The following is a 26,814-nucleotide window of genomic DNA, read 5'->3' as shown; positions in this document are numbered from 1 at the left end:
CATATTTAAGGCAGAGGTTGATAGATTATTGATTAGTCAGGGCATGAAAGGTTACGAGGAGAAGGCAGGCGATTGGGGCTGTGAGAAAAAAATGGATCAGCCATGAAATGGCAGAACAGTCTTGATGGGCCAAATGGCCTAATTCTGCTCCTCTATCTCATGGTCTTATGGGATGTTGGAGTTGGGAGTTCAATTCCAACATCATTTGTAAGGAGTTTGTCTGTTCTCCCTGTGACCGTGTGGGTTTCCTCTGGGTGCTCTGGTTTCCTCCCACAGTCCAAAGATGTACTGGTTAGTAGGTTAATTAGTCATGGTAAGTTGTCCTGTGAGTTAGGGTTAAGTGGGGTTTGTCGAACGTTGCCGGGGCAGCATGTCGCGGAGGGCTGGAAGGGCCTACTCCGCCCTGTAGCGCAATAAATAAATAAATATTTACCATCGTGCTTGGATACTATGGCGAGCAGGAACAAATGAATCGAAGCGATGGTCCGTGAGGAAATCCTGACCGTGCCTCTCTGCCAGGTTGGTGATTTCCTGCTTCCACCAGCAGGCCTGCCGGTAGCTGCTGCATTTGATGATCAGAGTCCTGCGTGGGGAAGAAACGTAGGTTAGTTGAAAGCAGCTGCAGCTGGAAGGATCAGAGATTAACGAGGCAGCAAGTGGGGGAACTACCGGATCGTGAATGGATTCAAAGGACATTTATTAGCAAAGTACGTGTGCCATTTACAACCCTGAGATTTGTCTTCCCACAGACAGCCACGAAACAAAGAAACACCATGGAACCCATTCATAGAACATGGAAATCTACAGCACATTACAGGCCCTTCGGCCCACAATGTTGTGCCGACCATGTAACCTACTCTAGAAACAGCATAGAAATTGCTCTAGCGCATGGCGCTCTATTTTTTCTAAGCTCCATGTACCCACCCAAGAATCCCTTAAAAGACCCTATTGAATCCGCCTGCACCATCGCCACCGGCAATGTGTTCCACGCACCCACCACTCTCTGTGTGAAAAACTTACCCCTGACATCCCCTCAGTACCTATTTCCAAGCACCTTAAAAGTATGTCCCCTCGTACTGGCCATTTCAGCCCTGGGAAAAAGCCCCTGGCTATCCACATGATCGATGCCTCTCGTCATCTTGTACACCTCTATCAGGTCACCTCTCATCCTCCGTCACTCCAAGGAGTTCACTCAACCTATTCTCATAAGGTACGCACTCCAATCCTTGTAAATCTCCTCTGCACTCTCTCCGGAGTTTCCATATCCTTCCTGTAGTGAGGCTACCAGAACTGAGCACAGTACTCCAAGTGGGGTCTGACCAGGGTCCTATAGAGCTGTGATGTTCAGAGTAAAATATCACACCAACACCCCCACCCACAACAGTGTGCAAAACAAACAAACTGCACAAGTGGCAAAAAAAGAGTGAAAAACACAGAATACAAACGCAATGCACTTGGAGTATTGTGAGCAGCTTTAAGCTCTTTATCTAAGAAAGGATGAGCTGAGATTGGAGAGGATCCAGAGGAGGCTCACGAGATTCATCCTGGGAATGAAAGGGTCAATTGATAAAGACTATTTAATGGTTCTGGGCCTGACTTAACGGGGGTTTAGAAGAATGGGTGGGGGGTGGAATCTCAATGAAATATCAAATATTGGAAGGCCCAGATAGTGTGGACAGCAGAGGATGTTTCCGGTAATGGGGGAAGTCTAGGACTGGAGGGCACAGCCTCAAAATACTAGGACATGCCTTCAGAATAGAAATGAAGAGGGACTTCTTTAGCCAGAGGGTGGTGAATCTGTGGAATTCATTGCCACAGACAGCTGCGGGGGGCCAAGTAACTGGGTGTATTTAAAGCGGAGGTTGATAGGTTCTTGATTAGTGAGGGTGACAAAGGTTACAGGGAGAAGGCAGGAGAACAGGGTTGAGAGGGATAATAAATCAGCCATGATGGAATGGAGGAGCACATTCAATGGACTGAATGGCCTAATCCTGCTCCTATGTCTTATGGCCTAGTACTCCGTCTCCAGCCTCCACAAGAAATCCCACATTGGAGAAAGGACAGAGTGAAGATCAGGAAGATGGTGTGCAATCTACCTCTTCCCCCACTACCCCCGAAGAAAGTAGCTGTGGAAACAGAGATTAATGAACCCATTTCAATTCCCATTCCCATTCCAACATGTCAGTGCGTGGGCTCCTCTAACTCTGTGATGAGGCCACACTCAGGTTGGAGCCTCCAACCTGATGGTATGAACGTCGATTTCTCAAACTTCCCCCTCCTCCTTCACCATCCCCCATTCCCATTTCCCTCTCTCACCTTATCTCCTTACCTGCCCACAACATTGCTCTGGTATTCCTACCCCTTTCCTTTCTGTAATGGCCTCTCCTCTCAGATTTCCCCTTCTCCAGCCCAGTATCTCTTACATTTATTGACTTCCCAGCTCTTTACTTCACCCTCTCCCCCTCTCCCGGTTTCACCTGCCACCTTGTACTTCTTCCTCTCCTTCCCCATCTTTTACTCTGACTTCTCTTTTTTCCCACTGCTGATGAAGGGTCTTGGCCTGAATTGTTGACTGTTTACTCTTTTCCATAGATGCTGCCTGGCCTGCTGAGTTCCTCCAGCATTTTGTATGTATTAATTAGATTAACCAAACAATGTTTTCTTGTTAGAAATAACTTGAAAATGTGTAGCTCGGGTGGTTGAGTTGTTCTCCAATTTTGGCAATTTATTTGCAAACTTTTCGTCACCACGCGAGGAGACATAATCAATGCTCTGTTAATTTGTGGTGTATCCCCCCGAATGTTTGGCCTTTATATACTTATCATTCAGCTGATAGGGCAACATTATGAAAACTCAGTTGAGGGGGTACGCACGCAACCAATCAGCAAAGAGACTCCCCTCCCTACATCACAATTGGGTTTCGCTAATGACAACCAATCAGCTCATTGACAATCATATGAAGGCCAAACATTCGGAGGACACACGACAAGTGAACAGCACACTGCTAATGTCTCCTCATATGGTGACGAAACATCTGCAGAAACTTTCTTCCTTGGCTCCCACTACCCATTCTGCACCCAGACAAGGCCAACAGACAAGAGGGAAGGAGAGAGGACTGACCTGGACAGGTTCTCAATCATGACGCCATACTTGGCTCCTGTCTCTCGGCTGCCAACTTGAACGTTGAAGCCTTTGTCAAACAAGAGAACGAAGGAGATGGCACCGTTGGATGGCCTCATGTAGAGCAGGAAAGAGTCCTTGATAACGATCCACCTGGAACACCCCGCCAATAATCAGTGAGATTCGAGGGGATTATCAATTTCAAAGAGTGGTTGTAGTGTGGGGGTGTGTCTTATTTGCTAGTCGAAAGCCGTATTAATACTGTATTAATCATTCATTGGTTAGTTTAAAAACAGCAACCACAATTTCCCATTGGTTGCTGAGTTTCCACTCTGTGTTTCTCTCTGTGTGGATGCTGTCTGACCTGCTGAGTATCTTAGACATTTCCATTTCTGTTCCAAATTTCAAGTATCTGCTTTCATTCGTCTTTGATTATACAAAGTAGAAAATGTGTGGGATGGAATCTGGGGAGAATAAAATGGGGTGAATTTGTGATTGGTCGGTACTGACTCAGTGGGCTGAAAGGCCTCTTGCTGTGCTTTGGCAAAAGTGAAACAGTAAACTTGCAGATAGAAACATAGAAAACCTGCAGCACAATACAGGCCTCAATGCTGTGCCGAACATGTACTTACTTTAGAAATTACCTAGGGTTACCCATAGCCCTCTCTTTTTTTAAAAGACCCTATCGTATCCACCTCCACCACCGTCGCCGGCAGCCCATTCCACGCACTCACCACGCTCTGTGTAAAAAAACTTACTCCTGACATCTCCTCTGTACCTACTTCCAAGCACCTTAAAAATCTCGTGCTAGCCATTTCAGCCCTGGAAAAAAGCCTCTGACTATCCACACAATCAATGCCTCCCATCATCTTATACTGTTGGAACTCTGTAATAAAAACAGAAAATTCTAGAAATACTCAGCAGGTCAGGCAGAGTCTGAGAAGATATAAAAGTAGGATTAATGTCTTGGCCTGGTGACAGTTCATCAGAACTGGGAAAGAGAGACTGGAAAAAAAAAAGATAGTTTGGGTTGTAGGGAAGGTGGTGGGAGGAATGGATAGGACAAAGGAAACGTGTGTGATAGGGCAAGAGCAGGACTTCAGTCAGGATGAGCTACACAGGGTGACTGATCAATGGGGCCGTGATAGGAAAATCTGGGTAAGATTCTTCTTCCCTCCACTAGCCTGCAGGTCACCCTTGGGCAAGGTGTAGCACCTGCTTAGACCCCTCCCCCATACCGATCGGGGTCACGTGAAGCCATGGGATCAGGTGGTGGATGGTCGTACGAGCAGCCGGTGCAGATCACAAGTCCTGGTTATGTGACCACTGACACCAGGCAGACAATCTCTGAAGAGTATTGACAATGGCTGCGATCACCCGTCCTGTAAAGACACTGCCCAGAAGAAGGCAATGGCAAACCACGTCTGTAGAAACATTTATCAAGGACAAACACGGTCATGGAAAGACCATGATCAACCACATCACATGACATAGCACATAAAGATAATGATAGGGATATAGTGTGGGAGGAAACTGGAGCAACCAGAGGAAACCCACGGTGGTCACGGGGAGAACGTTGTCAGTACGGCGTTTGTATGTTTGCCCCGTGGATTTCCTCCGGGTGCTCCAGTTTCCTCCCACAGTCCAAAGATGTCTGAGTTAGTAGGTTGATTGGTCACGTGGCTGAAATTGGACAGCACAGGTTTGCTGGCCACAAGGGCCTGTTATTATGCTGTATCTCTAAATTAAATTTAAAATTAAATGAAAAATCAAAGATCTTCCCTCCTGCTCCTTTATCCGCTATTTAAAATGCCCTTCTCAGTTTTGGTGAAGGGTGTTCAACCTGAAGCATCTTTAACCTTCTCTCTCCACAGATCCTGCCAGACCTGCTGAATGTATCTAGAATTTTTTGTTTTTATTTCAGTTCATCATCTGCAAGTTTATGGTTTTCATTTGTCTGTGGTGGTTCATCAGATAGAACATAATCAGAAAGAGGCCTTTCAGCCCAATGAACCTGTACTGATCCTCAATGCTAATCCCATTTTGTTTTCCCGTCAAACCTTCTCCAATTCCATGCCGAACCCACACGTTGGGGGGGTGTGTTTTAAGGCAACGATTAACCCCCTCACCCCTGGGCTCGCATATTGTCAGGGTGTGGGGGGAAACTAGAACACCCAGGGGAAACCCACGGGGTCACAGGGAGAACATGCAGATTCTACACCACACAGCCAGAGTCAGTGCCAGAGGTCGGGATCGAACCAGAGACACTGGAGATGTGAGGCTGTGGCCTCTAACTGCTGAACCGCTGCACCGCCCTCCAACTCCCACATCAACACCGCCCTCCAGCTCCCACATCAATACCTGTGCTACTGACCTCTTTGACCACCGATAACAGAACCGATGGCGGCCGCAACAGTTTAAGCCAGGGATCCTGTGTCCTCCAGAGCGTTTTACAATCATCCCTTCCCTGTCAACAGATAAATGACAGAGCAATTAATACCAGACACTTGGAACCCGGTCTCTGTGGCTTCATGTCCTTTTTCTTCCACTGTGAACTTTCCTATTCTGCTTCCCCTGTGGGCTTAGAAAGAAAGTTTAAACTCCTCAGTGTTATCAATTCATAGGACCTGTCCTGGACCCCGCACATTCATTCAACAACAATAAAATCACTGCAGTGCCTCTATGTCCTCAGGAGTGTGCGAAGACTTGGCATAATGTATAAAACTTTGACAAACTCCTATAGAAGTGTGGTGGAGAGCATATTGATTGGCTGCATCACAGACTGGTATGGAAACACCAATACCATAGATGGAAAATCCTACAAAAAGTAGTGGATTACCCAGGCCATCACGGGTAAAGCCCTCCAACCATTGAGCACATCTACATGAAACGTTGTCACAGGAAAGCAGCATCCATCATCAGAGATCCCCACCACCCAGGCCATGCTCTCTTCTTGCTGCTGCCATCAGGAAGAAAGTACAGGAGCTTCAGGACTCACACCACCTGGTTCAGGAAGAGTTACTACCTCACAGCCATCAGGCTCTTGAACCACAGGGGATAACTTCACTTGCCCCATCACTTTCAAGGGCACTTCATCTCATGTTCTCGATGCTTATTGCTTGTTATCATTGCTCTTTTCTATTTGTATTTGCAGTTTGCTGCTTTCTGCACTCTGGTTGAAAGCCGAGGTTGGGCAGTCTTTCATTGATTCTGCTCTGGACACTGTTCACACTGTCACTGTCTGATTTACTGAGTACGCCCACAAGAAATTGAATTCCAGGCTTGTATTTGGTGATGAATAGGTACTTTGAAGGTTTCCTCATCATGGTCTGGCAGAGCAATTCAAAGGCAAGAAGCTGCAGCGGGTAGTGGACTCAGCCCAAAGCATCACGGACACATCCCTCCCCAATATCGGTAGAAACCACATGATCAACGTCCATCATCAAAGATCCCCACTACGCAAGCCATGCCTTCTCACAGCTGCACTGGGCAGGAAGTATAAAAGTCTGAAGCCCTACAACTCTAGTTTCAAGAACTGCTACTGGGCAACATGCTGTTTTGAAAGTGTTGCTTCCTCAGAATTTTTTTTTTTGTTTATGATAGACCGTTTGAAGCTGAACACAAATATAATTTTGGACTACTTGTATAGTGTAGGAATTTGGAGAAACAAGAAATTACCTTTTACTGTGTTTACTTGCATAAACCATTGCATTTAGCAATTGCTCAACTGAACAAAAATGTTTTGTTGGTGATTTTCATTTGTATTTAGTGTCTGAGGCTTCTTGCTGAAGTGTCCAACTATAATTAGCTTGCATTGATGGATTCCAGTTGCCCCGATACCATTTCTCTATGACCGCAATGTCCTGGTGAAACCTTTCACCGTGCTGGTCACTGACAGAGCTGAGATTTGCAGGGAAGAAGTATGGTATGACTTTTTGCGGCCCTGGATGGAGGTGACATTATCATTATTATTAACACTAATCCTTTTTGTACTCTTTCCATCTTAATGACATGTTACCTATAACTGAGTACACAAAGCCATACACAAAACTCCAGGTGTGATTTCACCAGTGTCCTGTACAACTACAACATGGTGTCTCAGCTTCTCTGCTGAGTCCTCGACCAATGACGGCCAAAAGCCTTTTTCACCACCCTGTCTGGCTGTGACCAACTTTCTTCACAAATTCTCTGCTCAGTGCCCAGGCCAGTATTATGGACTTAATGTTTCAGTAGCATTTGAGTAATCTTGTATATACATTTTATTTCATTTAAATAATTAACTCTGGGTTTTATATATATAAATACGTGAACTGCATACGTCATCGTGCTACCACACAATACGTGCGCGCTTCCCTTAAAGTAAAGATGGAGTTACACCCGCATATCAGACTCCCGTGTCTTCCTTTGAATTAGTTTAATGTTTTGGAGTTATAAACCACAACAGTTAGCATGCTAAAAGCTTTCTTACCAGCCTGTCTGGCTGTGACCCACTTTCAGGGGCAGATTTTGAACTCTCAGAACCCGCGATGGAGATCGAACCAGGGCCAAACTGATCAACACCAAACCATCAAGAACCCCAACTATGAACAAATCTTCTCAATTGTGATCAATCGAATCACGATACTTACAATCCTTTTGGACCCAAGTCTTGAATGAAGGACAATTCGCTTACATCCAGGAATGCCATCTAGGATTAAATAAAACCTGGTTAGCTGAAGGTGGAGTTAAATGGAAAATCTGAGGCCCAATGAAAATTGTGTTTGAGAGAAGAAGGCAGTCAATTAGTGTAAGCAAAGGATCTTTATAAAAGCAATCCAATAAATATATGAATTATTTTATGAATTAATTTTGTCTCAGGTTGAGAGGGTAAGAGCACAAAGTTTACTTACTATAGATAAAAAAATACACAGTGGTGTGTTAGTTAGTATTACTGCCTTACAGCCACAGGTTTAATTTGGATTTTGACCTTGATCTGTGTGAAGTTCCCATTTTAAAATTTAATTTTGTTGTTTTTAAGAGATACAGCACAGTAATAGGCCCTTCTGGCCCAATGAGCTCGCACCGCATAATCACGCCCATGAGTGCAAGTTGTGGCAAGGCTAGGGTTAATATAACGTATAGGCAAGATAGAACACAGATCAAAATATAGGGACGTCCATTTGGAACGGGGACGAGGAGGAATTTCTTTAGCCAGAGGGTGGTGAATCGGTGGAATTCAATGCCACAGATGGCTGTGGAAGCCAAGTCACTGGGTGCATTTAAGGCCAAGGTTAACAGGTTCTTGATTGGTCAGGGCGTGAAAGATTACCGGGAGAATGCCAGAAAATGGGGTTGAGAGGGAAATGGTGGAGAAGACTCAATGGGCCAAATGGCATAATTCTGCTCCTATGCCTTATGGCCTTATAGAAAGCAGACAGTCCAAGCAAGAGAGATCTTTGAAGAGCTTTCACCAGTGACCAGTTGCCATCTAGGATTGATTAGTAAGAGCAAATTAAAGGGGGGCAGGGCAAGGCAGGGGCTGTTGTCTGAGTGGACACAGTCAGAGTGGGGATCTTCAGGCTTCAACTCTTCGAGGCTTCCACAAAGAAAGGCTTCAATCAGAAAAAGCACAGGGAAGATTTTTCCTTCTCTTCTTTCTATCTGCTCAGCTAGGACAGTAGAAATGCCAGGCAGGATACTGAATGCTCCTCTTGCAGGATGTGGGAAGGCAGGGAGACCTCCAGTGTCCCTGACAACTACAACTGTGACAAGTGCCTCCAGCTGCAACTTCATACAAACCGCGTTAAGGAGTTGGAGCTGGAACTGGATGAACTCCGGATCATTCAGGAGGCTGAAGGGTGTGATAGGACATACAGAGAAGTAGTTACACCCAAGATGCAGGATATAGGAAACTGGGTGACAGTCAGGAAGGGGAAAGGGGTTAAGGAGTCAGTGCAGAGTACCCCTGTGGCCATCCCCCTCAACAACAGATATATCACTTTGGATGCTTTTGGGGAGGGGGAGGAAAATGACCCAAGAGAGGAGAGTCACAGTGGATGGGTCTGTGGCACTGAGTCTGCCTCTGTGACTCAGAAGAGAAGGGGGGAGAAGAGGCATGCTATGGTGATAAGGGGATTCATTACTTAGGGGATCAGACAGGAGGTTCTGTGGGGCGAGAACGAGATTCCCAGATGGTATCTCAGACATGAGGGTCCGGGGAATGTCGGAGTGAGTCCTCAGCATTCTTAAGTGGGAGGGTGAACAGCCAGTAGTCGTGGTCCATGTAGGCACCAATGACATGGGTACGACGATGACAAGGTTCTGCACAGGGAGTTCTTGGAGTTAGATGCTCAGTTAAAGGACAGGACCTCCAGGTTGTGATCTCAGGATTGCTACCCATGCCACATGCTAGTGAGGCTAGAAATAGGAAGATTTTACAGTTTAGTACATGGCTAAGGCGTTGGTGTAGGAGAGAAGGCACAAGATTTTTGGATCATTGGTCTCTCCTCCAGAGAAGGTGGGACTGGTACTGAAGGGTCAGTGTGCACCTGAACTGGAGAGGGATTAATATCCTAGCGGGAAGGTTTGTTATTGCTGCATGGTGGGGTTTAAACTAGAGTTGCAAGGGGATGGCAACCAGAGTAGCGGAACAGTTCGTTGAGAGGTTGTGGAGGCCAATGTTGGTAAGGCCTCAGACAAAGTTAGGAATCAAAAGGTGCGACTAGTGTCCTCAGCTGCTTATATTTCAATGCAAGAATTATTCCAGCAAAGGCAGATGATAGTGCAGAAGATGAGGTAGCTAGTTTACAAACAGAGGCAATGTATAGTGAGGAAGGGCTGTTGATTAAGCAACATTGCAGTCAACAGAGTGAGTTGCAACATTAAAGGTGGACAAAGTTGAAAAGGGTGAATACAGAACCGTATGGATACAGTATATGGACGCAGTATGTGAAATAAGGTGAAAGGACCCTGATGGGAGTTGTATACAGACCCCCAAACAGTAGTAAGGAAGTGGGCTGCAAATTACAATGGGAGATAGAAAATGCATGCTAAAAGAGAGATGTTACAATAGTCATGCGGGAATTCAAAATACAGGTAGATCGGGCAAATCAGGTTGGCCCTGGATTACAGGAGAGGGAATTTCTTGAATGTCTATGAGATGGCTTTTTAGAGCAGCTCATGGTTGAGCCCACTAGGGGATCAGCTATTCTGGATTGGGTGCTGTGCAAAGAGCCAGAATTGATTAGAGAGCTAAAGGTAAAAGAACCCTCAGGGGCATGTGATCACAATATGATCGAATTCACCCTGAAATTTGAGAAAGAGAAGCTAAAGTCAGATTATCAGCATTACAGTGGAGTAAAGGGAATTACAGAGGCATGAGAGAGGAGTTACCCAGAACAGATTGGAAAAGAACACTGGCAGGGATGATGGCAGAGCAGCAATGGCTGGAATTTCTAGAAGCAATTCGGAAGCCACAGGATAAATACATCCCAAAGAGGAAGAAGTATTCTGAAGAAAAGACGGCACAACCATGGCTAACAAGAGAAGTCAGAGCCAACATAAAAGCCAAAGAGAGGGCATATAACAGAGCAAAAATTACTGGGAAGTTAGAGGATTGGGAAGCTTTTAAAAACCAATAAAAGGCAACTAAAAAGTCATTCAGAAGGTGAAGATTGGAAACAGATGTTCTCAGAGAAATGTATGGAAGAAATGTGGCAAATGTTCAGGGGATATTTGCGTGGGGTTCTGCATAGGTACATTCCAATGAGCCAGGGAAAGGATGGTAAGGTACAGGAACCGTAGTGTACAAAAGCTCTTGTAAATCTAGTCAAGAAGAAAAGAAGAGCTTATGAAAGGTTCAAAAAACTAGGTAATGATAGAGATCTAGAAGATTATGAAGCTAGCAGGAAGGAGCTTAAGAATGAAATTAGGAGAGCCAGAAAGGGCCATGAGAAGGCCTTGGTGGACAGAATTAAGGAAAACCCCAAGGCATTCTACAAGTACGTGAAGAGCAAGAGGATAAGACGTAAGAGAATAGGACCTGTCAAGTGTGACAGTGGGAAAGTGTGTATGGAACCGGAGGAGATGGCAGAGGTACTTAATGAATACTTTGCTTTGGAAAAGGATCTTTGCGATTGTAGGGATGACTTGCAGCAGACTGAAATGCTTGAGCATGTAGATATTAAGGAAGAGGAGGTGTTGGAGCTTTTGGAAAGCATCAAGTTGGATAAGTCACAGGGCCCGGACGGGATGTACTCCTGGCTTCCGTGGGAAGTTAGGGAGAGATTGCTGAGCCTCTGTAGATGATCTTTGCATCATCAATGAGGACGGGAAAGATTCTGGAGGATTGGAGGGTTGCAGATGTTGTTCCCTCATTCAAGAAAGGGAGTAGGAATAGCCCAGGAAATTATAGGCCAGTGAGTCTTACTTCAGTGGTTGGTAAGCTGATAGAGAAGATCCTGAGAGGCAGGATTTATGAATATTTGGAGAGGCATAATATGATTAGGAATAGTCAGCATGGCTTTGTCAAAGGCAGGTTGTGCCTTACAAGCCTGATTGAATTTTTTGAGGATGTGATTAAACACATTGATGAGGGTAGAGCAGTGGATGTAGTGTATATGGATTTTCAGAAGGCCACTGACAAGGTGCCACACAAGGCTGCTTAACAAGCTACGAGCCCATGGTATTACAGGAAAGATTCTAGCATGGATAAAGCAGTGGCTGATTGGCAGCTGGCAAAGAGTGGGAATAAAGGGAGCCTTTTCTGGTTGGCTGCTAGTGACTAGTGGTGTTCCACAGGGGTCTGTGTTAGGACTGATTCTTTTTACATTATATGTGAATAATTTGGCTGATGGAATCGATGGCTTTGTTGAAAAGTTTGCAGATTATATGAAGATAGGTGGAAGTAGAGAGCGTACAAAAGAACTTAGACATTACGTGAACAGGCAAAGAAATGGCAGATGGAATGCAATGTCGGAAAGTATATGGTCATACACTTTGGTAGGAGAAATGAAAGGGTTGATTATTTTCTAAATGGAGAGAAAATACATAAAAACTGTGCAGCAAAGGGACTTGGGAGTCCTCATGCAGGATTCCCTAAGGGTTAATTTGCAGGTTGAGTCAGTGGTGAGGAAGGCAAATGCAATGTTAACATTCATTTCAAGAGGACTAGAATATAAAAGCAAGGACATAATGTTGAGACTTTATAAACCAATGGTGAGGTTTCACTTGGAGAGCAGATTTGGGCCCCTTATCTAATAAGGGACATGCTAAAACTGGAGGGGGTTCAAAGGAGGTTCACGAAAATGATTCTAGGGTTGAATGGTTTGTCATAAGAAGAGATTTGATGGCTCTGGGCCTGTTGTGACTAGAATTCAGAAGAACGAGGGGTAACCTCATTGAAACCTATCAAATGTTGAAAGGCCTTGATAGAGTGGATGTGGAGAGGATGTTTCCTATAGTGGGAGAGTCTAAGACCAGAGGACACAGCCTCAGAATAGAGAGGTGTCCTTTTGGAATGATAATGCAGTAGAATTTCTTGAGTCAGAGACAGGTGAATCTGTGGAATTTTTTGCCACAGGCAGCTGTGGTGGCTAAGTCTTTATGTACGCTTAAGGCAGAGGTTGATAAATTCTTAACTAATCAGGACATGAAGGGATATGGGGAGAAAACAGGAGAGTGGGTCTGAAAAGAAGAATGGATCAGCCGTGATTAAATGGTGGGACAGATTCAATTGGCCAAATGGCCTAATTCTGCTCCTATGTCTTATGGTCTTCTGTCATATGTCTTACTGTGTTAGAGAATGCAGACAGTCCAGGCAAGGAAGGTTTTTGAAGAGCATAGCTTCCTTTTGCAGACCAGGGCTCTAGAGACGAGATAAGCAATTGAAGTCTCACACAGCAACTAAGGGACAATTATTTTACTGACTTCTGAGTATTATCAGTTATTAGCTTGTAGCTTCCATTGACCTGTAATATTTGTATTATGATAATGCAAGTATGGAAACCAAACATACAGATTACTAAAATGGTCAATACCCATAAGTGCAAGTGAATTCTGTGTAGAAATGGCATTCCTCTGTTCAGAATTCAGAACAGTGTGTGTGACAGGGCCCATGCTCCTCTCCTTATGCACGAGTAAACTACAGTGGCTGAGAAATGAATGCAAGTTTTCAGAGTCAGTGGTGTCACTTGACCAATTAACTTATTAACCCATATGGGAGAAGATACAGGAGTTTGAAAGCCCAGGCGGCCAGAGTCAAGAAGTGCTTCTTCCTCACTGTGGTCAGATTGCTGAACCAGTCACCTCTCTCACATCCCCTGCCCTGTTGTCAGACTCTTAACTCCACTCTCTCCGTTATTGTAACTTCATCATTTCCTGTTCCACTACCTCAGACTACACTCCAGTCTGCACTATTCGGCTGTTCTGCGTTCATCACTGTATCTACTGTTTCTTTTTTTTAATCAGCATGCTCACCGGTTACTCTGGGAGAATGGAATTTTATTACACCCTGGTGTATACTCAGTGGCCATTTTAATGAATCTCAATATTGTATATGGTGACATATGTAGTTTGATAATAAATTTACTTTCTCTGTAAACTCTGGAAAATGAGGTGAATGAAAATCCCAGGAGGTCAGCAGTTTCTGAGCTACTCAAACCACCCCATCTGGCACCAGCAAACATTGCACCGTCAAAGTCACTTCGATCACATGTTTGGTCTGAACCTCTTGACCATGTCTGCATGCTTTTATGCATTGAGTTGCTGACACACGACTTGCTGAATAGTTATTTGCGTTAACGAGCAGGTGTATCTAACAGAGTGGCCACTCAGTGTCGATGACCATTCACAGATCTGTGTCTGAATTTGCAAATCATTCACGTCTTTAAAAGTAAGGTGGGTTGTAAATTCAAGATGGCACTGTGAAAACTAAAGGTATGAGCAGTTCTCGTTCCCTGAATAACCCAGGCACTTTGCATGCATCGTAAGTTCACCAGCGGGAACTCTGGGCCAATCAAACCCTTCAGTGACCGACTGCAGGAAGAAACAGAAGCCAAAAGCGTGAAGTTACCCACAGAGACTGTAGGACAGACATCAGGAGAAGAGAGAGTCGGGATGAGTCGTTACCATTCCGTGGTAGTTTCTGTAAAAGGACTTCTCGAGAAGGGAATTCAGATATTCCTCCAGGCGTTTCTGAAAAGTTGGGAAGAGCAAAATTAGGTCCAAGTCAATCATCTCACCACCTTCTCTGCCGAACGCAGGACAGGCCCTTCAGCCCACGATGTCTGTGCTGGACACGATGGTGAACCTGCTGAGTTGCTCCAGCATTTTGAGTGTGTTGTGGTGAATTTAAATCTGTTCTGCCTCCACATTCCTCCATTCTCTGCTGACTTGTGTCTATCGAACAGCCTCTTATGTGTCTCTCACCACTCGAAGCAGCTTGTTCCAGTCACCCATCACTATTCCGATTTTAAAAAACTTGTCCTGCCCATCTCCTTTAAACTTTCCTCCTCTCACTTTAACTACATAACCTCTAGTATTTGACATTTCTGTCCTACGCAAAAGATTTTGACTCTGAATCCTAACAATTTTATACCTCGAACAATTTCATAAACTTTTATTAGATCTCTCCACAGCTTCTGACTCTCCAGAGTAAACAAGTTTGTCTCACCTCTCGTTACAACTCATGCCCTCTAATCCAGGCAGCACCCTGCTAAACCTCTTCTGAACTCTCTCCAAAGCTTCCACACCTTTCCCATAATAGGGTGACCAGAACTGCACACAATACTTCAAGAGCAGCCTAACAAAAGTTGTATGCAGCTGCAAAATGACTTCATGACTCCCTTAAACTTAATGCCCGGACCAAAGGGGGCGAGCACGGCAGACTCCTTTACCAACCTGTCTGCCTGAATGGCCTCTTTAAAGTCAGCTCCGAATTTATACCCCAAATTCCCTCTGCACATCAATGATATTAAGGGACTTGGCCATTAACTTTGTATTTTCCCCTTTCACCTCCCAAAATGTAACACCTCACACTTTTTCAGATTAATGTCCATTTTCTGGTAATTGCTCCCCCTCACCCTTCTCTCTGTTTGCATTCCCCACTCTGGCTCTCCTCTTACCCTTTTGCTTCTCCTCTCCTGCCTATCAGCTCCCCCGGTGTCCCTCCTCCTTCCCCTTTTCCCATGGTCCACTCCCCCACTCCTATCAGATTCCTTCTTCTTCAGCCCTTTACCTTTTCAACCTATCACCTGCCAGCTTCACCACCCCTCACCCATTCACCTTCCTCCTCACCTGGTCTCATCTATCACCCCTTGCAACTTCTCAGTTCATTACACCCTCTCAAACCCACCTACCTATCCCCTCACCCACCCACCTACATTCTCCCTCACCTCGTTATACCCATCACTGGCCAGCTACTCCTCCTTCACCCATCCCCATCTTTCTATTTTGGCTTCTGCCTCCTTCCTTTCCAGTCCTGATGCAGGGTCTCGGCCTAAAATGTCAACTGTTTATTTCCCTCCATAGATGCCGCCTGACCTGCTGAGTTCCCCCAGCATCTTGTGTGTGTTGCTTTGGATTTCCAGCATCTGCAGATTCTCCTGTGTTTATAAACTCAGTTTTCCTGTTAATTTTTAAACTTGGATTTTGGTATGGTCACACCCCGTGGGAGTGACACTGTTTCCTCATTGCTTCTGTGGCACCAACAGAAAGGATTTGCATTTCCAAAGCACCCAGTCCATCCCGGATCACTTTGGAATCAGCAAAAAAACTTTCTGAAACATAGTTTACGTTGCAACATAGGAACGGAGCAGCTGGGGAGGGGAATTTACAAATTTGCATTTAAGAAGCATTTACACACACGCATGAACAGACAGGAAATGAGAAAATGGAGGAATATGGACAAGCGTGCAGTTTAAATTGGCATACACATTGTGGGCCTGTGCTGTACTGTTCTATGCTCTACAGTACTGTACAAATGCCGTTGCCACGTATATATAGCTGGGGTGTCTAAGACTTTTACACAGAGCTGTATTTGTCAATGTGGAGCAGGGAGCGAGTTTGTGAATCTGGCAGGAGCAAAGGATGTTGGGAATGGTGAGGGTGTGGCACAGGTGGCAGAGAAGGAGTGCCAGGGGTGGGGGGGGGGGGGGGGGGGAAGGCGGTGGGGAGGTGGCGCAAGTGCAGACACACCCAGCCCTGAGACACCGGGCAAGGTCATTTCAGTCCAAACGATTGGTTTATTGATCATTACAGAATGTCTCTCTGGTGCTTTCCACTCCCTTCCCCTTTTCCCAACCATGATTCCCCTCCCCTTCTCACTCCACAATGGAGACCCATATCAGGATCAGGTTTATGAGTGAGTGAGTGAGTGAGTGTGTGTGTGTGTGTGTGTGTGTATATATATATGTGTGTGAGTGTGTGTGTGTATGTATGTATGTATGTGTGTGAGTGTGTGTGTGTGTATGTATGTATGTATGTATATATATATATATATATATATATATATATATACACACACCAAAGGCTTTTGCAAGGTTCTATACATGCTTTGATAATAAATCTACTTTGACCTATGGAGGAGAATAAACTGATGAAAGATCTCAGCCCAAAATATCAACTGTTTATTCCCTGACTCAGAAGTTCCTCCACCATCTTGTGTGTGTTGCTCATGAAGAACGTTGCTTTGTTTGGACTCAGCTACGGTTAGGAGCTACAGTGGATCCCAGTTAATTGGGGCAACCGTTTATTTGGAACAAATCTTAAAGAACAAAAACTAACTGAGGAAATTGCCGGGTTTTCCTTCGTTTATTTGGGACGCTATGCTGTTTAATTGGGATGGAACGCTGGTGCCAAGCAGTTTCTAATTAGCATCATTCGTGTGCACTTGCATGGCCGTTAAGATATTATACCACGCTTAGAGCGATCAGTTTTTAAATAGCATCGGTTGCATGTGTTTGTGTTCAGAAAGCAGTGATTTTTGTCACTAATAGTTGGCAAGAAATAAGCAGCAAGACAATTTGGAACTGATTTGCTCACTGTAGTTTCAAGCATCCAGGCTTGGAGATGTCAGAAATGGGTGCGAGTGAAAATGAAACAATTTCATGACTTCAACAAGTTAGGAACCTCAAAGTATTTGTAGGTATTGACAGTCATCTTTAATGTTACAATGAAAATGAAGATTTGGTGGATGCAATTGTCGAAAACATTGCAAGATGGCAGTCCATTATCTGCACTTGGTGTCTACTGGTTTTGTTCATTTACAGTCAAAACTGCACAGCAACATACACTGGATGAATTCCTCTGTCGATAACTATTAGGAACAGTTTTATAGCACTGTAGTAGCATTGGTAGAGTTTTAATTTGTTCTGTATTTAATTTAAACATGTAAATTGTTACTCAGTTAAACAGTAGTTTGCCTTTTTTATAGTTATTAATTATTTCCAGGAAACTTTGGCTAATTGGGGAAGCTGCTTAATTGGGCCAAAATGTACTGATCCCGATGCATCCCATTTTACTGGAATCCACTGTACTTCTATCTCATGTAAAGGGGGTTTCTTCTTTTTCTTTGTTACTGTGTATGTTAATCAAAATGGCTTCTTTGTTTTGTTAAAAGTAGGAATGCTTCTTTGTTGCGAGAGAGTGCTGGAAGCTTGTTTGGGTTAATATTTACTGATAACGAGAATTGTATTCCTGTGTAAACCAATTGGGATTAATGTTGTTCTTTCTTCTGAGTCTGTAAGCTATTGTTGGCGGGCTTTTGGGGAGATTGGCGCGAGGGGGTGAGAGAGAGAGGACGCGATGCTGTAAACTGGGCGAGGAACGGACCCCAAGCGGGGGTCCAAGGCCAGGAGGTACTCCAAGGAGAGGAGACGAAGATAGATGTGCTTGGTTGACCACTTCGGGTGGTCCTAAGCTGCGAGTCGAGGAGTTCGGAGGGGATCAAATGGTGGCCAGAAGACTTCAGTAATTGAGCTCCAACGGTTGTGCACGAAGTGGTTTGGACTTTGATAAGTTGGCGCCTTTTCTTTATTTTCTTTTCCTTCATATATACTGTATCGTTATTAATCACTTAGTTATAGTAATCTTTATGAATTGTAATCATTTAATCGCATATGGTGTACTGTCTGTTTTTGGGCGAGGCGGGGACATCACACAGCATCCACACCAGCTGATTACCCAGTTTGGCGGGGCCGAAGGCTGCTCCCCCTAGACGAGAACGAGCTGAGCGAGCCTGAGGCGACCCAGGGGGTTACACTCAGAAAGTGCAAATTGAAATGTGTTGATTTTCTTCGTGCCAACTGAATATTTACCTCAACAATCTAGTTTGGTTACAGAGTTTTGTTAAGAGTAGTAGTATGTTCGCCTGTGAGCACAAGGAACTTCTCTTATGTGTGGAAATAGGTTGAGATTCTCGGTTACACACTCAGACTTTTGTCTGATGTCTGATCATGTGGTACTGATGTGTTTTGGATCCTACACACTTAGCAAGAAAAGATAATATTAATAGGAGTCAGATTCAGAGAGATATTTTTTTTTATAGAGGGGTGGGGTTTTGTTGGATTTTTTGTGTGGGGGGAAGGGGCTTGGGAGGGGTTGATGATCATGTAGCTGTTTTTTTTGTGCAGGGCTGGTGGGTTTGATGCTTTCCTTTGAAAGATTTCCATGGCTATCTGGAGAAGAATCTCAGAGTTGTACACTGCATACATAATAAACAAACCTTTGAACATGAAATGCGTATTTTGCTTTAGCAACCAGCACACCTAAGGGTAGCTTGCATGCGTCGCCAACTATTACAGCACCAACATAGCAGGCCCAAAATCCTTCACAGGCATTTGTATATTAGTATGTCTAACAAATTGTCTCATTTGAACATGGAAGAGCAGCTAAAGAAATTTAATTTTATTAAGTTGGTTGCAGGGTGGTGGGGTGGAGATACGTCTCTGCCAAAGGTGGTGTAAAATGCTTTATCCCTCCAATAGCCTGCAAGTCACCCTTGGGGAAGGTGTAGCCCCCTCCCACTCCCCAATCAGGGTCACGTGAAGCCATGGGAGCAGGTGGTGGATGGTCGTATGAGCAGCCGGTATATATCACAAGTCCTGGTTATGTGACCACTGACACCTGGCAACCTCTGAAGAGTATTGATAATGGCTGGGGTCGCCCATCTGTAAAGACACTGCCCAGAAGAAGGCAATGGCAAACCACTTCTGTGGAAAAATTTGCCAAGAACAATCATGGTTATGGAAAGACCGTGATCGTCCACGTCATAGGACACGGCACATAATAAACGAATGAACGACATTTGGTTTTACTCGGAGTTTAGGCTAAAGTAACAAAAATTTGTGGGAATTAAAGTGGTGAAAGATATGACAATCGTCAAGTTATACAAGGATGGAAATGGGGAATTACAAGCATGAAAGCCTGCAGACACTGGAAATCCAGAGCAACACACAAAATGCTGGAGGAACTCAGCAGGTGCTGGAAATCCAGAGCAACACACAAAATGCTGGAGGAACTCAGCAGGTGCTGGAAATCCAGAGCAACACACAAAACGCTGGAGGAACTCAGCAGACACTGGAAATCCAGAGCAACACACAAAATGCTGGAGGAACTCAGCAGGTGCTGGAAATCCAGAGCAACACACAAAACGCTGGAGGAACTCAGCAGACACTGGAAATCCAGAGCAACACACAAAATGCTGGAGGAACTCAGCAGGTCGGCAGCATCCGTGGAGAGGAATAAACAGTCAATGTTTCAGGCCGAGACTCTTCTTCAAGACTGAGAAGGGGAAAGATGCCAGAATAAAAAAAGTGGTGCAAGGGGAAGCATACTTCAAGTATGTTTGATGCTTTAACTTTGACTTTGTCTCCTGAGGTCAGGGACCCGCTTGCGTTTGATTTGCATCACCTGATTCTTTTAATCTCTGTGAGCACTTCGCAACGCCAGAGACCCTGGCTCGATCCCAGCCTCCAGTGATGCCTATGTGTGGAGTTTGAATGCTCTCCTTGTAACCTCATAGGTCTCCCCCAGGGACTCCAGTTCCCTCCCATATCCAGGTCAGTGGGTCGATTGACAACTGGAAATTGCTGCTAGTGTGTATGTGTGGAGGGTCAGTATCTTGCAGTGGTGGGGGGGAAGGAAAGAGAATCGAAGATCAAAGTGCTTTATTATCAAAGTATGTATGAAGTATACAATCCTGAAATGCGTCTTCCCCACAGCCACGAAACAAAGAAACATCACGTAACCCGTTCAAAGAAAAACATCAAACCCAAACATCAGACCCAATTCTTTCTCCCAGGGTTGGAGAATTAAGGATTAGAATCTTATTATTCCGGCTTCTGCCCTCTTCCTTTCCAGTCCTGTTGAAGGGTTTCAGCCTGGAAGATTGACTGTTTATTCCCCTCCATAGATGCTGCCTGACCTGCCGAGCTCCTCCAACATTTTGCGTGTTTTACTCGAGTTTGTCTACTCACCTGTTTACTAGAAGCTTGCCTCATGGAGGCCCACTCTGGTTGGCGAGGGAGCGTGGGCATTCTCATGGCGACGCCGGGCTCTCGTCTCAGTCCTTGCTGAGCTGCTAACCTGGTTGGAGGGAGAGACAGAAGCCAAGTCAACAGACTGAGGAGGTGTTGCTATTATATAGATTTGCTGAGTGTGCTGCGTCTCACAGTTGTATGTGTACTTTGATGATAACATTTACTCTGAACTTTGCCTCAGCTGAGTGCAGAGAAAGGTGAGCCTTGCGGAGCAGTGAGCTGAAGTTCAGTACTTGTCTCTGCACCGAACTGAGGCTGTGGCCTGTGGCCTGCAACTATCACAGTGTGCACTCACTCTCCCGATCTTCAATTCTGAATGCTGATCGCTTACTTTTTATTGTTTGCACGATTTGTTTTTCTTTCCCCTGCACACTGGGTCTTTTGTTTTAATGGGTTCTAGTAGGTTTCTTTGTTTTGTGGCTGCTGGTAAGGAGGTGAATTGCCAAGTTTGTATAAATACTTTGATAACAGATGTTCTTTGAACCTTGATTGTCTATCACCCATTCCCACTGGTGACTTCAGTTGGATTTGACTCGAGTCTGTCTTACCTGTCCTTTCTGAACTTAACCACTGGCTTCACAAACTAACTCCAGTCCTGTTCACAGCTGTACAAGAAACAAGCCATTTGGCCCCTCTACATCATGTCTGCCTTTAAGCACAAGCATCTCCCTGTCCATATCTAATGGGATTAGCACACTTTGTTTTTCCTTGCCCTGGATTTTTGCTTCCCTTATTTGCTTCTTTATCTCCTTGGATGGTGGGGTGGAGCTATGTCTTTAACAAAGGAGGTGTAAGGTGCTCCTTCCCTCTGCTAGCCTGCAGGTCACCCTTGGGCAAGGTGTAGCACCTGCTTAGCCCTCCCAATCAGGCTGATGTGAAGCCATGGGAACAGGTGGTGGATGGCCGTACGAGCAGCCGGTGCAGATCACAAGCCCTGGTTATGTGACCACTGACACCAGGCAATCTCTGAAGAGTGTTGATAATGACTGGGGCCACTCGTCTTGTAAAGACACTGCCCAGAAGGAGACAATGGCAAACCACTTCTGAAGAAAAATTTGCCAAGAACAGCCATGGTCATGGAAAGACCATGATCGCCCTCATCATGCGACATGGTACATAGTTAGGATAATGATGCTGATATTTGCCTCAACTTTTTCCCTGAAAGGGGCTTCAGAGGTAGACAGGCTGGTGAAGAGGGCTTTTGGCATGCTGGCCCTTATCTGCCAGAAGTCTAGAAGTCGGGATGTCATGGTGCTGGAGTATTTTGTTCAGATTTGGTCTCCCTGCTGCAGGAAAGATGCACAGTAGTGTCAACAGATGGCATAATGCTATCTCGGTGCCAGTGAGCGGGTTCAGTTCCGTTGATATCTGTAAGGAGTTTGTATGTTCTCCCCATAACCGGATGGGTTTCCTCCGGATGTTCCAGTTTCCTCCCAAAGTTCCATGGTTTACTTATTGATTGATTGAGATACTGTACGGAGTGGAATAGCCCCTCTGGCCCTTCGAGCCTTGTTATCCAGCAACCGCCATTTAACCCTAGCCTAATCACAGGACAATTTACAACGGCCAATTAACCTACCAACAGGTGTGTCTCTGGACTGTGGGAGGAAATCAGAGCACCTGGAGGAAACCCTCATAGTCACGGGGAGAATCATAAGATCACAAGGCATAGGAGCAGAATTAGGCCATTTGGCCCATCAATTCTCTGCTATTTCATCATGGCTGATCCATTTTCCCTCTCTGTCTCAGTCTCCTGCCTTTTCCCCGTAACTCTTCATGTCCCCACTAATCAAGAATCTATCAACCTCTGCCTTAAACACACTCAAGGATTTGTCTTCCACAGCCGTCTGTGGAAACAAATTCCACAGATTCACCGCTCCCCGGATAAATAAATTCCTCCTCATCTCCATTCTAAATGGACATCCCTCTAATCTGAGGCTGTGTCCTCTGGTCTTAGACTCCCCCACCATAGAAAACATCCTTTCCACATCCACTCTATAGTGGATTTTCAACATTCAATAGGTTTCAATGAGATCACCCCCCATTCTTCTGAATTCCAGTGAGTACAGGCCCAGAGCCATCAAACACTCCTCATATGAAAAGCCTTTCAATCCTAGAATCATTTTTGTGCACCCTCTCCGAAGTCAGCACATCCTCTTTCAGATAAGGGCCCAAAGCTGCTCACAATACTCCAAGTGAGGCCTCACCAGTGCTTTATAAAGTCTCAGCATTACATCCTTGCGTTTATGTTCCAGTCCTCTGTAGCCCAGAGAGTAGAAGCCAAGAGCCATCAGGCTCCTTCCAGACAGTGTCAGGATAGTAGGTTAGTTAGTCACACGTCATTGGGTTGCCCGGGCTCATTGGCTTGTTACGGTGCTGTGTTACTAGATTCACAAGGACTTGAGGGACTAGCTATAGGGAGAGGTTGGACATACAAGCCGCTTTTCTTTGGGGACTGAGAGGTGATCTTACATAGATGTATAAAATCACAAGGGTCTTTTCCCCAGAGTTGGGGAATCAAGAACAAACAGATTTAGGTTTAAGATGAGAAGAATTTGAGGGTGGATCATATATGGAACGAGCTGCCAGGGGAAATACTTGAGGCAAGTACAATAATTACTTTTTAAAAGTACTCGAGCAGGAACGTGGATGGGAAAGCAACCTTGCTCTCAGTGTCAGAGAGACCAAAGAGCTGATTGTGGACTTCTGGAAGGTAAGACAAGGGAACACACATCAGTCCTCATAGAGGGATCAGAAGTGCAGAGAGTGAGCAATTTCAAGTACCTGGGTGTCAAGATCTCTGAGGATCCATCCTGGGCTCAACATACCAATGCACTTACAGTATAGGCACGACAGTAGCTATATTTCATTAGGAGTTTAAGGAGATTTGGTATATCACCAAGGACACTCGCAAATTTTTACAGATGTACCGTGGAGAGCATTCTAACTGGCTGCATCACTGTTTGGTACTGAGGTGGGGGGGGGGGGGGTTTACTGTACAGGATCAAAATCAGCTGCAGAGAGTTGTAAACTCTGTCAGCTCCATCATGGACACTGGCCTCCGTAGTATCCAGGGCATCTTCAAGGAGTGGTGTCTCAAAAAGGCGATATCCATCATTAAGGACCCCATCACCCAGGAGATGCCCTCTTCTCATCGCCACCATCAGGGAGGAGGTACAGAAGCCTGAAGGCTCACACTCAATGATCCAGGAGCAGCTTCTTCCCCTCTGCCGTCTGATTCTTGGGTTCAATGTCCATTCACGAACACAACCTCACTACGTTTCTTCCTCTCTTTCTGAACTACTTATTTAATTTAACCTTTATATATACACACTCTTCTCATGGTAATTTACAGTTTTTATCATGTATTGCAATGTACTGCTGCCACATAACATATACCAGGGGATATTAAACCTGATTCGGACTGTGTAGACCAGGGGTTCCCAACCTGAGGTCCATGGACCTCTTGCTTCATGGTATTGACCCATGGCATCAAAAAGGTTGGGAACCCCTGCTCTAGGGGGATTTGGGCCAAATGAGGTTTAGCAGTTACTTAAACAACAAACCAAATCTGTTGAGAAACTGAGCGAGGGACTCGACACTGTATGACGCACTTCCAAATAACTCAGTTCCAGGTCAGAAAGAGTACGCTCGATCCTTTATTATGAAAGCAACAAAGATGAATCTTATGTATTTAGTTGAATTGACTTTATTTCTTACATTCTTCAAACACACGAGGAGTAAAAATCTTTACGTTACGTCTCCGTCTAAATGTGCAATCATAGTCATTTATAATACAGAACAGTCAATGTAATATAGTGTACACTCAGATCAGTGTGAGCTCATCAGTCTGATGGCCTGGTGGAAGAAGCTGTCCCAGAGCCTGTTGGTCCTGGCTTTTATGTTGTGGTACCACTTGGTAAGAGCTGGAATAGATTGTGGCTGGGGTGACTAAGGTCCCCAATGATCCGACGGACCCTTTTATCATACCTGTCTTTGTAAATGTCCTGAATCATGGGAAATTCACAACTACAGATGTGCTGGGCCGTCTGCACCACTCTCTGCAGAGTCCTGCGATTAAGGGAGGTACAGTTCCCATACCAGGCAGTGATGCAGCCAGTCAGGATGCTCTCAGTTGTGTCCCTGTAGAAAGTTAATAGGATTTGAGGGCTCATACCAAACTTCCCCGACTGTCTAAGGTGAAAGAGGTGCTGTTGTGCCTTTTTCACCACACAGCTGGTGTGTACAGACCACGTGAGATCCTCAGTGCTGTTTATGCCGAAGAACTTGAAGCTGTTTACCCTCTCAACCCCAGATCCATTGATGTCAATAGGGGTTAGCCTGTCTCCGTTCCTCCTGTAGTCCACAACCAGCTCCTTTGTTTTTGCGACATTGAGGGAGAGGTTGTTTTCTTGACACCACTGTGTCAGGGTGATGACTTCTTCCCTGTAGGCCACCTTGTTATTGTTTGACATTTAGGCCAATCAATGTAGTGCTGTCAGCAAATTTAATTAGGAGATTAGAGCTGTGGGTGGCAACACAGTCATGGGTATATGGGTAGTAAAGAAGGGGACTCAGTATGCAGCCCTGAGGGTTGGAGGTGAGGGAGCCCAGTCTTACCACCTGCTGGCGATCTGACAGGAAATCCAGGATCCAGCTCCACAAGGCAGGGTGAAGGCTGGGGTCTCTGAGCTTCTCGTTGACCCTAGAGGGAACTATGGTGTTGAATGCTAAACTGTAGTCCAAGAACAGCATTCTCACATAAGCATTCTTCTTCTCCACATGTTAAAGACGGTATGTGGAGCAGTGGCTATTGTGTCATTTGTCGATCGGTTGTGTCGGTTGGCGAATTGTAGGGGGTCCATTTTGGGTGGTAGGAAGCTGCAGATGTAATCCTTGACCAGCCTCTCAAAGCATTTGCTTATTATTGAGGTGAGTGCGACAGGACGCCAGTCATTCAGGCATGTTACCTTGGTCTTTTTTGGTACAGGGACAATGATGGATAATTTGAAGCAGGAGGGCACTCTACGCTGGGAGAGAGAGAGATTAAAAATGTCTGTAAACACACCTGCCAGTTGTGCGGCGCACATCCTGGGTACCCGCCCTGGGGTGCTGTCCGGTCTCGCAGCCTTGCGACTGTCCACCCATTGGAAACATCTCCGTACCTCAGCCTCAGAGATGACCAGGTTGCAGATTGTAACACTGGCTTGCCTCGGAGGCTCAGAGTTAGCGACATCGAACCCAGCGTAAAAGCGATTGAGCTCCTCTGGGAGGGAGGCTGCGATGTTGGCGGCACCACAACGTTTGGCTTTGAAGTCTACGATGGTATGCAACCCCCGCCACAAATCACATGTGCTATTCATTGTGAATCTTGACTTAATCTTGTCCCTGTATTGTTGTTTCACAGCCTTGATAGCTTAGTGCAGAGTGTAGCTGCTTTTCCCGAGCCCCTGCTGATTGCTGGCAGCGTAAGCTCTGTGTCGCGATAAAAAGTTAACAAACCTATTGTTGCGATAGCGAACCAAGCAAAATAAGTGATGTTAATGTCACCAAATTAGAGATATAGCAGTAAACTAAAAGATATTTGTTCCTCTAACTATAATGGCACAGTCAAAGTATGTTTATTATCAAAGTATGTATACATCATACAACCTTGAGATTTGTCTCCTAACAGGCAGCCACGAAACAAAGAAACCCAGAAGAACCCATTTAAAAAAAAACTGTCAAATACAGAGAAAAGCCAATCATGCAAACAGCGTTTAGGACGAAAGTGAATGCAGAGACACAAAGCCCAGAGTGGCTGGAGCAGGCCACAGCCTCAGTTTAGCACAGAGCCAGAGTCAGGTAAATGTTGCAGACCCCCCAGACACAAAGCCTGGATCAGCCGGAGCAGGCCCGGAAGAGCGAATGTGACTATACTCATTTGGTCTAGCACGCCTTAACCCACATGCCAAATAACCATAACCCATAGTTAAACGTTCAAACGTTCTAGTCTAAGACCAGAGGATATAGCTTCAAAATAGAAGGATGCCGTTTTAGAACTGAGATGAGGATTTAGGTAGCGTGTGGTGAATCTGTGGAGCTTTTGGCCACAGGTGGCTGTGGAGACTATGTCACTGTATTTAAGATAGTGGTTGATAGGTTGTTGATTAGTCGGGGTGCGAAAGTTTATGGGGAG

At 45.2% G+C, this 26,814-nt stretch overlaps 1 protein-coding gene across 2 annotated transcripts in view; it reads right to left on the bottom strand.

Moving 5' to 3' along the window:
- The window catches only part of LOC140729227 (phospholipase D1-like), a 162,305-nt gene that overhangs the window by 53,082 nt on the left and 82,409 nt on the right, over positions 1-26,814 (bottom strand). The window contains exons 5-10 of one of the 2 annotated variants that reach the window (XM_073048753.1): positions 20,574-20,682; positions 14,227-14,292; positions 7,749-7,807; positions 5,495-5,587; positions 3,121-3,273; positions 434-583 (exon numbers count right to left, since the gene is read on the bottom strand). In XM_073048753.1, coding sequence (XP_072904854.1) covers positions 434-583; positions 3,121-3,273; positions 5,495-5,587; positions 7,749-7,807; positions 14,227-14,292; positions 20,574-20,682 — 630 coding nt within the window. Of the gene's footprint in view, positions 1-433; positions 584-3,120; positions 3,274-5,494; positions 5,588-7,748; positions 7,808-14,170; positions 14,293-20,573; positions 20,683-26,814 lie in introns of those variants that run through there. The other variant, XM_073048754.1, reaches the window with a different exon arrangement.

Source organism: Hemitrygon akajei, chromosome 6, assembly GCF_048418815.1.
Source record: "Hemitrygon akajei chromosome 6, sHemAka1.3, whole genome shotgun sequence".
Classification (NCBI taxonomy): Eukaryota; Metazoa; Chordata; class Chondrichthyes; order Myliobatiformes; family Dasyatidae; genus Hemitrygon; species Hemitrygon akajei.
This window is presented reverse-complemented; position numbering and strand designations above follow the sequence as displayed.